We start from the raw sequence: 14,452 nt of genomic DNA, 5'->3' as shown, positions 1-14,452 counted from the left end.
TTTGTTTTTGTTTGCTTTATTGGTAGTAGCCATCCCAAGGGGTCTGAGGTAGTATCTCATTGTGGTTTTGATTTGCATGTCTCTAAGGATGAGTGATGTTGAGCATCTTTTCATGTGCTTGTGGCTGTTTGTGCGTCTTCTTTGGAGAAATGTCTATTCAAGTCATTTGCCTATTTTTTTAAAAGTATTTTTATTTATTTTGAGAGAGAGAGAGAGCGAGCGCAGAGGAGGGGCAGAGAGAGAAAATCTCAAGGAGGGTCTGCACTGTGCAGGGCTCGAACTCACAAACTGTGAGATCATGACCTGATTCAAAATCAAGAGTTGGAGGCTTAACCAACCAAGCCACTCAGGCACCCCATTTGCCTATTTTTGAATCAGCTTTAAAATTTTTAAAAATTTTTTATTTTGTTTTATTTTGTTGTTTTAGGAGTTCTCTATGTATCTGGATATTAATCTTTTATCATATATGTGACTTGCAAATATTTTCTGCCTTTCTGTGGGTTGCATTTTTATTCTGTCAGTAGTGCCTTTCAGTACTCATTATGTCTTTCTCTTTTGTTGCCCATGCTTTTGGTGTTGTATCTAAGAAAATATTACCAAGCTCAATGTCATGAAGCCCTATATTTTATTATAAGAGTTTTATAGTTTTAGCTCTGGGTTGGACTTGATATTAGGACTTAGATTAATTTTGAGTTAATTTTTGTTTATGGTTTTAGGTAAGGGTCCAGATTCATTCTTTTGCATGTATATATCCAGTTTCCCCAGCATGTTTTGTTTTGTTTTGTTTTGTTTTGTTTTGTTTTATTTCATTTCATTTCATTTCATTTCATTTCAGAGTGCATGCAAGCAAGGGAGAAGCGCAGAGGGAGAGAGAGAGAATCTTAAGCAGGTTCCATGCTCAGCACAGAGCCCGATGTGGGGCTCAATCCTATGACCCTGGTGTTATGATCTGCTCTGAAATCAAGGATTGGATGCTCAACTGACAGAGCCACTCAGGTGCCCCTCCCAGCATCATTTCTTGAAAAGACTGTCCTTTCCTCATTGAATGGTCTTGGCACTTGTCAGGAGTATTTGAGCATTTATGGGAAGGTTTATTTGTGTTCCAAATTAGCTTTGAAATTAGGAAATATAAGTCCTCCAGCTTTATTCTTCTTTTTCATGATTGTTTTGGCTATTTGGGGTTCGTTGAGGCTCCATATTAATTTTAAGATGGGCTTTCTGTTTCTGCAAAATAGGTCTTTGGGATTCTGATAGGGACTGCGTTGAGACTATAGATCATGTTGTCTGATGTTGGCATCTTAACAAAGCCCTTGCTTTTTTATTTATTTCCTTGTGTTTTGTTGCTGCAGTGTTGTGTTTTGAATAAGAGTACTGAAAAAGGAGTTTCCAGGAGAGGCCAGCAGTGAAGAGTAGGGGAGTTACGGCAGCTGGGGATGACGTACAGTGGAGTCAGGGAGCAGGGGGACTTGGATCTCCGGGGCAGGTTAGCATGTGTAAGCAGTTCCTGCCCAGTTACAAAGTACTTTCAGCATCTGTTACTTTATTTGCCCGGCACAATAATCAGTGAAATACAGATAAAGACTTTTTATAGCTCTGGCATATAGATGAGGAAACTGAGGCTCAGAAAAAATAATTTGCCCCTGGTCACCCATTAGGTGACCAAACCAAGGAGAGCCCAGGTCCATCCAGCTCCTAATCCTGTGCCCTTTGTTGTGTGTACTGTGCAGTCACTGTGTACCTCCCACCCCTGTGGCAGGGGTCATGGTGGGTTCAAACTCAGCAGGAACGTTGTGAGGAGGGAGAAGTTAGTGGTTCTCCATGGTCTCAGAGTCCTGGGGACCCAGGCTTGGTGGTCAGTAATCTTCAAGGTGCCCTGCAAAGCAGATGAGGAGGGTGCTGTTGATGCTGCTGAAGGAAGAGGGGCAGAAGTGGCAGCTCATTGCTGATGAGAGCAAGACCTTTCCTCTTTGCCCTTTGTGGACTGAACGTCCCTGACCTGTCCAGCTTGGGTCTCGTGTCCTTGCCTACTTTGCAGCTTACGCCCTGAGACTTGGGCTGTTCCCAGAGCCATCATTTCCTCTGGCTGACTCCTCAGCCTACCTGATCTGAGATTAATGGAAAATGGCCATTTTGGGGGATGACGTAGCATTAAGGGGACGGTGGGAGGGAAATGTTTTGCAGTTCTTTTGCGTTCAGTCTGAGCATTAGAATCATGAACAGGTTCCCCAAGCCCCATTGGTTCATTCTATTTCCTGCTGCCTTCTAAGCCAGGGTGGAAATACCTATCTGGCTTGTTCCAGAGATTGTGCTGGTCTCCCTTGGGTGGGTCAGGATGAGCTGATGGCCAGAGGAGTGACAAGGTTGGAGGGGTCGAAGCCAGGAGCAGAGGACAAGGCTGGCGGCTGAGGAGTGGCAGAGATGACTAGAACCCATCTTTCTCTTGTTTCTCTTCTTCCTTCCCGCTGTTGGAAAGATAACCTTGGCCTCAGTGCCAAATGCTGGCGCTTAAGCCACTTTTTGGCACAGCCCTGCCAGAGTTTCTAACCCATCAGTTGTGACTCCTCACCTGAGCATTGTCACTGAGTAGGGGGATGGCTGCTCACAGCCTCTGCTGTCCACTGGGACAAGGAACTGGTGAGTTTTGTTTTTTTCTGATCTTATTGCAAAGGAAGTAATACAGGGCTGGTAGATAGGAGTCTTGTTTGAATCTGGATCCGCTTACTAGCTTTGTGGACGTGGGTGAGTTACTTGGCCTCTTTGAGCCTGTATTTTGCCATTTAGAAAATGAGTTGTTAATAGGCCATTTCTCATAGTGTTGTTGGGGTGATTAAATGAAATAATCCATATAAATAGTACTCATCTGGGACAAGTACTTAATAAATGTTAGCTGCTATGAGTAGTCAGAACTCGGTGGTTAGTATATTCAAGAAAAGCTTGAGCCCAAACGTGTAAGGTGGCGAGTGCTCGTTGGTAGCTCTCCCTGTCACTCTCTGACTCATGTCCATCGGTCTCTTTGATACCCAGGAAGTTCAGGGTGTAAGTGGAGTGCAGGTACAGTTTGCACTTGCTGTTTCTCTACTTGAAATAATCCTTCAGCATTCTGCACTTCCTTCAGGTCTCTGTTCAGATGTGACCTCAGAGAGACAACCCTCCCCCCGCCATTGTATCACAGTGCCTATCTCTTCACCACACCCCAGTCACCTTCCATCTTACTGTGTAGTATTTTTCTTGGTAGTACTTATTACGTGACGCGGTCTGCACTTGTTTATTAGTGAGGCTGTCCTCTTCCGCCCCCACTCCTGTGAGCTCCGTGTGAGCTCCATGAGCTCTCTCGTTCTCTGCTGCACCCCCAGGACCTCCTAGCACAGTGCTCACTGAGCATTTGGTGAATGAATGGGCTCTGTGCTCCCCCCGGGGCAGACGTGCCCACCGAGGGGTGGTGTCTGATGCAGAGTGCCCTCACTCCGTCTCTCTTGAGGTGGGCTGACCGGTGCCCGTGTGTAGGTAGGTGGTAGCGAGGACTGTGAGAAGGTTTGGGGCGGGCTGGAATGATGCCAAGCATGCAGAGAGCACTCTGGCTTGTTCCATGTGACTCAGAAACTAGAGACCCGCAAGGAAGGCCAGGGATGGATTGGAATTGGCCATGGCCAGGCAGAGTGGTGGAAGAGGGGAAAAGAGGCCTCCTTATCCTACAGGCAAAGAAACAGGTGGAGTGTTAAGAGTTAGGGTTTATGGAGTGCGTGCCCTGTGCCTGGCTCTGCCCTCAGGGCTTTACCTCTCTTTACTCACTCAGTCCTCAAACCCATCATTCTTCCTGTTTTATTTTTTATTTTATTTTATTTTATTTTATTTTATTTTATTTTATTTTATTCTATTCTATTCTATTTTATTCTATTCTATTTTATTTTATTATTTTGTTTTTTTAAGTTTTCTTTATTTTCGTTATCTCTATACCCAACATGGGGTTCGGACTCGCAACCCTGAGGTCAAGAGTCGCACCCTCCACCCGCTGAGCCAGCCGGGTGCCCCTTCCTGTTTTATGAACGAGGACGTGAGGCACAGAAGGTGGAAACAACTTGCTCAGGATCACACAGCGCAGGGGGCTTGCGCTGACACCCTGCAGTGGTGCAGGGCGGTGCCTCCCGTTGTAGTCTGTGTAGAGGACGTGGCCTCTTCTCCCTTTACTGAGGAGTGGAGGGGGAGTCCTAGTTGAGAGCAGGAGGGAGCCGGCAGTGCCAGGTGCCTTGCGAGAGCTGCTTCCTGCCCACGGTGACTTAATTCTAGGGCAGATGTGCCACAGTGAGCTGTCCATCTGCAGCATCGTGGAGGCTCGGCTGCCCCTTAGGTGTTCGTGCTTCTCTGGTTCCCTGTTCCCTCTTGCTGTGTCCTCTTGGCTGCTGTGCCAGGCAAATAAGCTGTCACAAGGGTAGCAGCCCTGAGCTGTGATTTGGGGGATGCTGCTCAGGCTTGGTCACGTTCATTGGTGGAGAACATGCCCCTAGATCATTGTGTTTTTTAAAAAAAAATTATTTATATTTTTTAAATTTACACCCAAATTAGTTAGCATATAGTGCAACACTGATTTCAGGAGTAGATTCCTTAGTGCCCCTTACCCATTTAGCCCATCCCCCCTCCCACAACCCCTCCGTAACCCTCAGTTCTTCATATTTAAGAGTCTCTTCTGTTCTGGCCCCCTCCCTGTTTTTATATTATTTTTGCTTCCCTTCCCTTATGTTCATCTGTTTTATATCTTTAAGTCCTCATATGAGTGAATTGGTCTTTCTCTGACTAATTTCGCTTAGCATAATACCCTCTAGTTCCATCCACGTTGTTGCAAATGGCAAGATCTCATTTTTTTTGATTTCCGAGTAATACTCCATTGTGTGTGTGTGTGTGTGTGTGTGTGTGTGTGTGTGTGTGTGTGTGTGTGTGTACACCATATCCTGTTTATCCATTCATCCATCGATGGACATTTGGGCTCTTTCCATACTTTGGCTGTTGTTGATAGTGCTGCTATAAACATGGGGGTGCATGTGACCCTTCGAAACAGCACACCTGTATCCCTTGGATAAATGCCTAGTAGTGCAATTGCTGGGTTGTAGGGTAGTTCTGTTTTTAGTTTTTTGAGGAACCTCCATACTGTTTTCCAGAGTGGTTGCACCAGCTTGCATTCCCACCAACAATGCAAAAGAGATCCTCTTTCTCCACATCCTCGCCAACATCTGTTGTTGCCTGAGTTGTTAACGTTAGCCATTCTGACAGGTGTGAGGTGGTATCTCATGGTGGTTTTGATTTGTGTTTCCCTGATGATGAGTGATGTTGAGCATTTTTCATGTGTCGGTTGGCCATCTGGATGTCTTCTTTGGAGAAGTGTCTATTCGTGTCTTCTGTCTATTTCTTCACTGGGTTATTTTTTGGGTGTTGAGTTTGATAAGTTCCTTATAGATTTTGGATACTAACCCTTTATCTGATATGTCGTTTGCAAATATCTTCTCCCATTCTGTCAGTTGCCTTTTAGTTTTGCTGATTGTTTCCTTCCCTGTGCAGAAGCTTTTTAGTCTGATGAGGTCCCAGTAGTTCATTTTTGCTTTTGCTTCTCTTGCCTCCGGAGACGTGTTGAGTAAGAAGTTGCTGCGGCCAAGATCAAAGAGGTTTTTGCCTGCTTTCTCCTTGAGGATTTGGATGGCTTCCTGTCTTACGTTTAGGTCTTTCATCCATTTTGAGTTTATTTTTGTGTCTGGTGTAAGAAAGTGGTCCAGATTCATTCTTCTGCATGTCGCTGTCCAGTTTTCCCAGCACCACTTGCTGAAGAGACTGTCTTCATTCCATTGAATATTCTTTTCTGCTTTGTCAAAGATTATTTGGCCATACGTTTGTGGTTCCATTTCTGGGTTCTCTATTCTGTTCCATTGATCTGAGTGTCTGTTTTTGTGCCAGATCATTGCGTTTTAGTAGGAAACTCTTAACACCCATCCCAATCTCCCTCCCCCTCCTCCCCTCCCATCCCTGCAGTGACAGCCTAGCCTCCTTCCCAGGGAGCCCACCAGACCCTGCTTTGGGCCACCATCTGTGCTTTCTAGGTTCAGAACTGTAACCCAGCCCAGCTGTGAGGTGACAGAAGAAAACAGGACCTTTTCTGTTGTTTTGGGTGACAGAAAGCCAGAAGCGAGGAGAAGTGTTCCCACCTGGTGCCAGGTTGATGGTCCCAGGTCCTCCTCCTGCTCCCATCCTGGAGCTTAGCCCCCTTGACGGGAGATGACAAAGCCTCCAGGAGCCTTTTCCAGCTGATGAGGGGGAGCAAGCTTTCTGACTGCTGTTTTTAATCTCTGGAAAATCAACGAACTTCCATCTTCCTCTTGTTCCTTTCGGGGGTGGAGGGGGGAGAATCAAACGGTCCGACAGTGGGAGAAGCATCTTTATTTTAATCTTACTGAGTGATCAGTTCTGGGTGTGCATGTGTTGTTTTCCCTACCTGTTCATACTTTCGCTTTGGGGCATTTGTGGCGGGAGATGGAGGTGGGTCACAGATTACAACACTGACGTCTGAGTTTCCTCAGGATCAGGTAGTTCAGTTCCTTAGCTCCTTATCTCATGGATGATTCCAGAGTCCAGCGGGAGGGGGTTAAGGAGTGAGCCTCAAGCCCAGCAGGCATCCGTCTTCACACTCCCCCCATGCAGATCTCACCTGCACACTTGGATGTCAACCCTCCATTTAGCCAGGAAAGGCACACCCCCATTCACCTTTGAAATAGGGGCTACTGGTTTTTATCATGACCCCAGGAAGGGAGAAGTAAGCATCCTTAACTGTGATATTTTAGCAAGTTCATTATCCTTGTCCTAAACTTGGCAGAGAATACTACAGCTGTATCTCAGTGGGGAAAACTAAGTCTTCACTTAAAAACCTGACACTTAGGGGGGTGGCTTATGTATACCAGAGGTACATCATCACTTGACCCATGACAGCAGGTCAGGGATAAGGTGAATTGCCTGTCCTGAGGCAGGCACGTGGGGTGCACGAAGCAGGACTTCCTTCACTGATAGGCCAGGCTCTGGCTGCTCCATTCCGGGGCTGTGGTCACCCCACACCTCTCTGACATATTGAGGCTTGCCAGCCTCCCACTTTGGGTCTCGGTATCCACAGCCTTGGGTCATATTTTTATTTTTTAAAGGAAAAGTATTAAAAAAAATTTTTAATGTTTATTCATTTTTGAGAGAGAGAGAGAGAGAGAGAGAGAGACAAAGCATGAGTGGGGATGGGCAGAGAGAGAGGGAAACACAGAATCTGAAGCAGGCTCCAGGCTCTGAGCTGTTAGCACCCCCACCGTGGGGCTGGAACCCATGAACCACGAGATCATGACCTGAACTGAAGTCGGATGCTTAATTGACTGAGCCACCCAGGCACCCCACCTTGGCTCATATTTTTAAACGGAAGGAGAAGCTGAGGCCCTGGTGTGTGTGTGTGTGGGGGCATTGCTGCACTGACCCGTGATTCTGCAAAAGGACTTCTCAGCAGCCAAAGTACCTCCCGCCAGCAACTCCTGAGGTCCTCAGAAGCAGGGGAGGTGTTCTCTGCACAGCACGAAGCACTTTTCGTGCTCTTGCCGCCTTCCTCATCTCTGCAGCTCACAGAGTTGGTGCCTCTTGAATGAGGGTGCCTCTGCTCTACGACCTGCCACGCACCCAGCACTGGCATGGCTGTTGGGGTGGACGGGAAGCAGCAGCACTTGTCAGGGCCGTGGAGCCATGACTCCTCTCACTCCCTTTCTTCCCAGTTTCAGTCACCTCTCTGGCTTAGCTTACAGTGCCTGTCGAGTGTGTTCTTGGTGGGGGAAGGAAGGCAAGGAGGGGACAAGCCCACTGTAGGGGGCATCCAGGCTGTAAGGCCATGGGCAAGGCTGGCTCCACTCTGAGACTTTTCATTTGCACAGGAGGATAGGCTCTGCCTGTGTTGCTTCCAGGCCGAGTTGGTTTCTCAGGTGCTTGTCCAAGCTCACCATCCTCCAGGGCCAGCTCCAGGCTGCTTCCTCCATGAAGCCTCCCTTGACTGCCCTTCTACCTTCAGAGCCTGGCAGCAGTGTTGTGTGTAGGGATCAGGAGCACAGCCCTGGGGCTAGACTGGGTTTGTGTCCTGTTCATACCCTTACTCGTCCTTCTATCGGGACCTTAGGCAAATTTGTTAATTTTGCTAACCCTTAGTTTTCTACTCTGTAAAATGGACCTAATGGCAGCCTCAGGGTTGCTTTAGGAATTCCTAAAGTGCTTAGCACAGCTGGACACTAGTGCTCAGTGTGTATTAGCTGCTATTATTATTATTGTTAGTGAGTACCATATAGTCTGGCAGTCTGTTCATCCTGCACTGTTTGACCTTGTCACTCTAGTACCGCCATGACTTTCAATAAGCAGAGGATTGAAAATGGCAGGGTTGGAAGGCCTGGTTTGACCACGGTGGCAGCAGCTGGCACTTGGAGGGCTGGCTGTGCCAGGTGCTGTCTCAAGTCCTTTTCACATTAACTCAGTAGATTCCTGTTAGGAAAGTATTCCTCCTAGCCCATTTTACGGATAAGCACATGGAGGCAGGGAGAGCTGAGTGGCTTTCCCAAAGGCTAAGTGGCAGAGTTGGGGGAGTTCAGCCCAGGCAGGCTGGCACCGCTGTGGGCGTTCTAGTCAATACTGCCTTCATTTAAGGTTGAGGCACCCCGGCTCAGAGAGGGGAAGGGACTTCTGCACGGTTTCACAGCAGCTGAGTAGCCTCCTGAGCCCCTGGCTTGTCTTCTTTTCACCAGGCCTGGCCCAGGGCCTTGCAGGGCTCAGGCGTGCGTCAGGAACCTGGTGGACACGTGCAAGCACACGAGCGATTGGGTGCCCTCGGTCATCTGCCTGTGACCTGGGGGAGGGTTCCAGGACCTCCTGGCTAGAGCCCCCAGGAAAAGAGTGGCTTGCCTGCTCCCGCCCGCTTCCCAGGTGGTTGGGGGGGGCTGGTTGTCATGTCCTCCCAGCCTCTCCTCACCCTCCCGGAGCACAGGGAGGACTCTGTGTGCTGGCTCAAGGCTGGAACAAGTCCCTTTGGTGCCTACAGGTTTCATGGGGAGGAAGCGTGAGTCACTGGGGCCTTTATGAGCTCCAGGTGAATGGAAGGGGTGTATTAGGTGACAAGCTAAGCTTGTCTCTTTTGGGCCCCACAGGCTGCGGGAGGTGGCCTTGTTGGAGGACTGGGGCATTCTGTTATCGCTTGGGTGATTTTACTGGAAGTTCTTTTGAAGTGGTCTCCCTGACCCAGTGGGGCTGAGTCACAGAGTAAACACAATTAGCAGGGGCTGGGCTCTTGGGAAGGATGCAGACAATGCGTGGGTCCCACGGCTTGCTGGCTGCCTTTCGGGGCCTCTGCCACGGTTTGCGTTGGTTTCCCACCCGATGACTCCAGTCATCCCTGCTGCCCTGCTGCCCTGCGTTTATTCTGTCTGTCAACCACATGCCCTCGGGAACTTGTTGGAAATGCAGAGTCTCAGGCCCCCATCGTTTCCCCACATTAGAACCTACATTTTGCTCGGGTCCCCGGGTAGCCCCCATGGCAGGAAAGAGCTCCCTTGTGTCCCTCTGTGGTCTACATGTCCATGAAAAGCTGGGCTTATGCCCTGCTCTCCTTTCCTGGAAACGTTTCCAGACCATCGACTTCTGGGTCCTCTCAGTTTGTGGGGGTGCCCTGAGTGGTGGTGTCGTGCGGGGATGTGGGAGGGCACATGGGGAGGGAGTGGGGGCAGTGCCAGCGTGGGAGCCGGGTTGATTCTACAGCCCTCACTGGCCTGGGCCTCTCTGCCAGATGGGGGTATGCTTTAGGTTTCAGGGCAGGTGGGGTGTGAGTGCCTGCATGGAACTCCTGGGGGAATTGGGGGTGGCTGGGAGGCGTGTGCCTGTGAGAGGAGGCTGCTGTTGGCCTCCAGATTCGATTGTGAAACCCCAGAGGTAGATGACGCCTGACACCCGCCCTTCAGAAGCCACCGGCTTTGAAAGGACACCGCGTGACTTTGGAGGAGAGTGACTCCTCTTGCCTTTTCCCGACATCCTGACCACACAGGCTTTTTAAGACAACAATAGCAGCAGAGACAAAGCATGACCAAGACAGCGTCGTCTTCGGGCCTTTTTTCCCTCTGAATGACGTCTAAGGCCCTGGGAACATTGTAAAAACTGGGCCCTGTCCAATTTTAATCACTCCCTGCCGGCCCCCAGCTCCTAGGAGCCCTGCCAGCTGACTCGGGTGGTGATGCCCAGAGATGCAGTTAGAGATGTCATGCTGCCCCCAGGTCAGGCCCCAGAACCCCAGCAGGACTTTGGGGACAGAGAAGAGGGACAGAATGTGTTGGTTGGCCAGTTGACTCCCCCAGCCAGGGAGGGAGATGGGCGGAGAGAGACAAGGGCGGCTGCCAAGTTTAATTAACAGTGGAAACTGGCCGTGGGGGAGGAGGGAGGCAACTTGATGAGGAGGGGCGCTTTACTGGAAGATGGGGCTCTGCCGATGCCAGTAGTGAGGAAGAGGCAAGGCGTTGCTGCGAGGAGCGGCTGCTGGAGCGCAGGGCCGTGCTGTCGCAAGCACGATCCAGCTCAGAGATCCGCAAGGTGTGAGTGGGAGAGTTTATTTGCGCTTGCTTTTCTGAGTGGGCATCTTTTGAAAACAGTCCACCAACATACCAGCTGGCTAGCCTTCCTCGTCCCTATAAAGAAAAAAATAATTAAGAAATTGGCAATTGAGTTGAGAAAACAGGCATTGTTACGTTTTTGTCCTCTGACATACCAGCGGATTGCCTGAATTGCATCTGACATTGCTTCGTGGATCCTTATGCAATGTTTGATGTTTATGGCGTGGGAAGAGAGATGATTTAAGAAACTTGTGGTGCTCGTTGGTTTGTTGGGACAAAAATGCAGAAACGTTGAATGGACAGCAAAATGAATTGTGTGGGTCGGACTTGAAATATGGGAGGTATTTCACTGAATGTTGCTACTCGTTTTTTGGTGGGATCAAGGAATTTCAGGGCTGAACAGGGTTTTCTAGTTCCTTTTCCCTTCAAGTGATGTGCAGAACCGTGCTGTGGTCTCCCTGCCAGGTGGGCACGGGGCCTCCGTGAAGTGAACGCGTGTGTCGAGGGGGGCCCTGCCCTTCCTAGGTATCTGCAGACCGAGCCAGCCCTGTCTGTCAGGCGCCCCCACCCGCAGCTTTTCTCCGGCACCTACCTGCTGTGTCCATTTCTGGTGCCAGAAGCTGTGTTGAACAAACAGATCCCTTTGACAGTCCCTTCTGAAGACACAACGTCTTCAATCCACCCTAAACACCTAAGGTCTTAAGAGAGTCTCAGAAAATTCGGCCACAAGGCCACTGGTCACCCTGGCCACTGTCCTAGTTCTTGCTATTATGAAAGTCCCTTTTCCTTGTGTTTTCTCTTTGCTCTCCGCTTTTGTCTCTTTTTCTGGTGGGCGTACCTGCCAGCTCTCCCGCCTACCATTATGCCAGGGCTGCCCGGCTGTCTGCCCTTCCTCTCCTCCCCCCAGGTTTTCCCGTCTGCTCAGGGTCATCTGTCACCCTGCTGGCCTCTCCCTTCCCCGCCCCCACGGGTCTCCTTCTTTCTCTCCCCTGTTTACCCCCATCTCTTCATCCCTTTGCTGTCCCTTTGGGGAGTGCGCAGGTATCAGGTAGCTAGTGAAGAGTTGAGGTGGGAGATGGGGCGCCTGGGTGGCTCAGTCAGTTGGGCGGCCGACTTCGGCTCAGGTCATGATCTCGCGGCCGTGAGTTCGAGCCCCGCGTCGGGCTCTGTGCTGACCGCTCAGAGCCTGGAGCCTGTTTCAGATTCTGTGTCTCCCTGTCTCTCTGACCCTCCCCCGTTCATGCTCTGTCTCTCTCTGTCTCAAAAATAAATGTTAAAAAAAAAATTTTTTTTAAAAGAGTTGAGGTGGGAGAGAAGAAACTTTGACATCTGGCCCCCACGTTTCAGGTCCTGGAGCTCTAGATCTCATTAGTTCTTGGCTGCTTTCTCACATGGGAGCCCTGAGGCTTATGCAAAGGCTTTACTGCAAAAATCCCGTCTCTCGCTCACCCGCTCTGCCTGATACACACACTTCTTCACTGTGTAGTTTTGTGCAGGACAAAACCCTGCATTCCTGCTGTTACCTTGTTTTCTTTGACCCACCGCCTGCGCATGGGTGCTTTTCTCAGCTCCCAAGGTAGTCTCGGTCGGCTTGCCCTCTTAACACTGTGTCCCCTGTAGCCACAAGCAAAGCATGCAGTCAGGGGGAACGTGTAATCCTGACATGGGACAGGGGAGAGGACCTCAAAAGCTGTCTGGCTGAACCCCATCCTTGTTCAGGTCGGGAGCACAGTTCCAGGAAACAAGTGACTTGCTCAGTGGATGAGAGCTGGGTTCAGAAGCTGGGTTTCTTCACCCAGAGGTTTTACTGATGCCAGGCAGGTAACATCCTAGCCTTGGAAGCTGTGGTGTGGTGCTTGTGTGCCCACCTCAGGGGTTAACAACGTTAAGTGTTGGCCAAACAAAGGGCACGTACTGCTCCCTGGCTTTGGTGACCATGTAATTGCTCAAAATTTTATAAGTAACTTTTAATAAGGGGGCAGGCACTGACTACATCATTAACGACTGAGCTTGAATATAGTCAGAACGCGAGAGCAGAACAGTCGGGCAAAAAGAACAAATAGTTCATAGATGTTTAGCTTCTCCTCTCTTGCTGTCTGCATGGAAGCCAGCGTCATGTTGATAAAGATCTGTAGGAAATCCCGAGACCCTATTTTAGCCTGGGGCATATGTTGCTCCCTTGCTAAGCTTTTCCCCAGATGTCTTAACAAGAAGCCATCTGACTGGCTCCAAGTTCTCCTCTGTCTGTGCGTAGATAGGTCTCCAGGGCAGGAGGGTGGCGGAAAGGCGAGGTGGGACATCGGGCAGAAACACCAGAGACTAGGCCCTGCTGACCACACCTCCCCTGCCCGCCCCTTAGATCCGATTTCTAGTCCCTGACGTGGTGTTGGTTCTCAGTTTGGCGTTGACTGAAGACCAGTTGGTCCGACAGTGGTTTGGGCTTAGTAACAAATGGTCTGTCCTTCTGTCCCCAGGCTCCACCTACAGCGTCTTGTCCATCATGCCCTCAGACTCAGAAAGCAGCAGCTCCCTCAGCAGTGTGGGTGAGTACCACCTGGACACCCTTCCTTCCTGGAGGGCACCGGGTAGGTGGGGGGTCTGGGTGTGAGCCGAGGTAGCCCTGAGTCTATGGGATGGGAAGTTGGCCTCCCCTTTCAGATCATTCATGGGGTCATCTCCTATTGACTCCATTCACATTTTCTCCATCAGCAATCTATCCTCTTCTTTAAAAAATTATTATTATTAATTTTTAATGTGTATTTATTTTGAGAGAGAGATGGCGCCATCAGGGGAGGGGCAGACAGAGAGGAAGAGAGAATCCCAAGCAGGCTCTGCACCGTCAGCACAGAGCCCTATGTGGGACTCGATCTCATGCCCATGAGATCATGACCATGAGATCATGACCTGAGCCAAAATCAAGAGTTGGACACTCAACCGACCTAGCTACCAGGTGCCCCAGCAATACATCCTCTTAACAGAGGAGGGCAGAAATCTGGTTATGGTGTTAGAATGGAGGCGGGTGGTAGGGGAGGCCGTGCTTCACCATTTCTTCACTTTGTCAGAGCGTGGGGCTTCTCAGTGAGCTGTTGTCCCCCTGACCCAGGCTTTGTACTTCAGTGACCACTGTCCATGAGAAAGGCCCCTTTTGGGACTGTCCTTTGTAAGCAGGAACAGCCCTCTGGGCAGTATATTGCCCTAGGGACAGGGGTAGCCAGTCCAAGTGTTTCCAGAAGCCTTTACTTTACTGAAGATATCTCAGCAGGAAGGTTCTCATGGTCTCGTAGCCTTCCCACACCTCTGTTACCTGTTCCTGTGTTATGTGCCCTCTGTTTAACACCTTCGTGCGGTTTCTGATGTCCTGATCTGACCTTGATGGATGCGTACACCTTCAGTGCAGAGTCCTGGAGTTTCCGAGTCAGAAGGGCTCACGAAGGTCATCTGGTCCAATTATTTTATTTCTTCCACATAGACAGATGGGGAAATTGACACTGAGAGAGGGCAAGTCTCATGTCAGAGAGTCCAGACCCAGCCGGGGGCAGACCTTTCATGCGTTAATTCGACTGACACAGAACACCTCTGTAACGCCAGAAGTGGGCTTGGAATGCAGTGGTGAGTGAGGCAGACGGTGGTCCTAGTGCTTGTGGATCTTTGGGTCCAGGGGGAAGACGGTTTCATAAGTAAATACAACATGTGAGGTCAGTCCAGTAAGAGAGCTACAAGCAGGGAGGTACTGTATTCGTTTTCTAGGGCTGCCATAGCATAGTACGACAAACCGAGTGGCTTATGTAACAGAAGTGTATTCTCTCATAGTTAGTCTGATG

The 14,452-nt window shown here is 49.8% G+C and overlaps 1 protein-coding gene across 8 annotated transcripts in view; it reads left to right on the top strand.

Moving 5' to 3' along the window:
- Window positions 1-14,452, top strand: part of DLG5 (discs large MAGUK scaffold protein 5) — a 126,475-nt gene that overhangs the window by 36,124 nt on the left and 75,899 nt on the right. For 5 of the 8 annotated variants that reach the window (XM_042907466.1, XM_042907468.1, XM_042907473.1 and 2 more), the window contains one exon: window positions 13,106-13,174. In XM_042907466.1, the coding sequence (XP_042763400.1) occupies window positions 13,106-13,174 (69 nt within the window). Of the gene's footprint in view, window positions 1-10,437; window positions 10,612-13,105; window positions 13,175-14,452 lie in introns of those variants that run through there. The other 3 variants (XM_042907470.1, XM_042907471.1, XM_042907472.1) reach the window with 3 other exon arrangements.

This window comes from Panthera leo, chromosome D2 (genome assembly GCF_018350215.1).
Source record: "Panthera leo isolate Ple1 chromosome D2, P.leo_Ple1_pat1.1, whole genome shotgun sequence".
In the NCBI taxonomy this organism is placed as follows: Eukaryota; Metazoa; Chordata; class Mammalia; order Carnivora; family Felidae; genus Panthera; species Panthera leo.
This window is presented reverse-complemented; position numbering and strand designations above follow the sequence as displayed.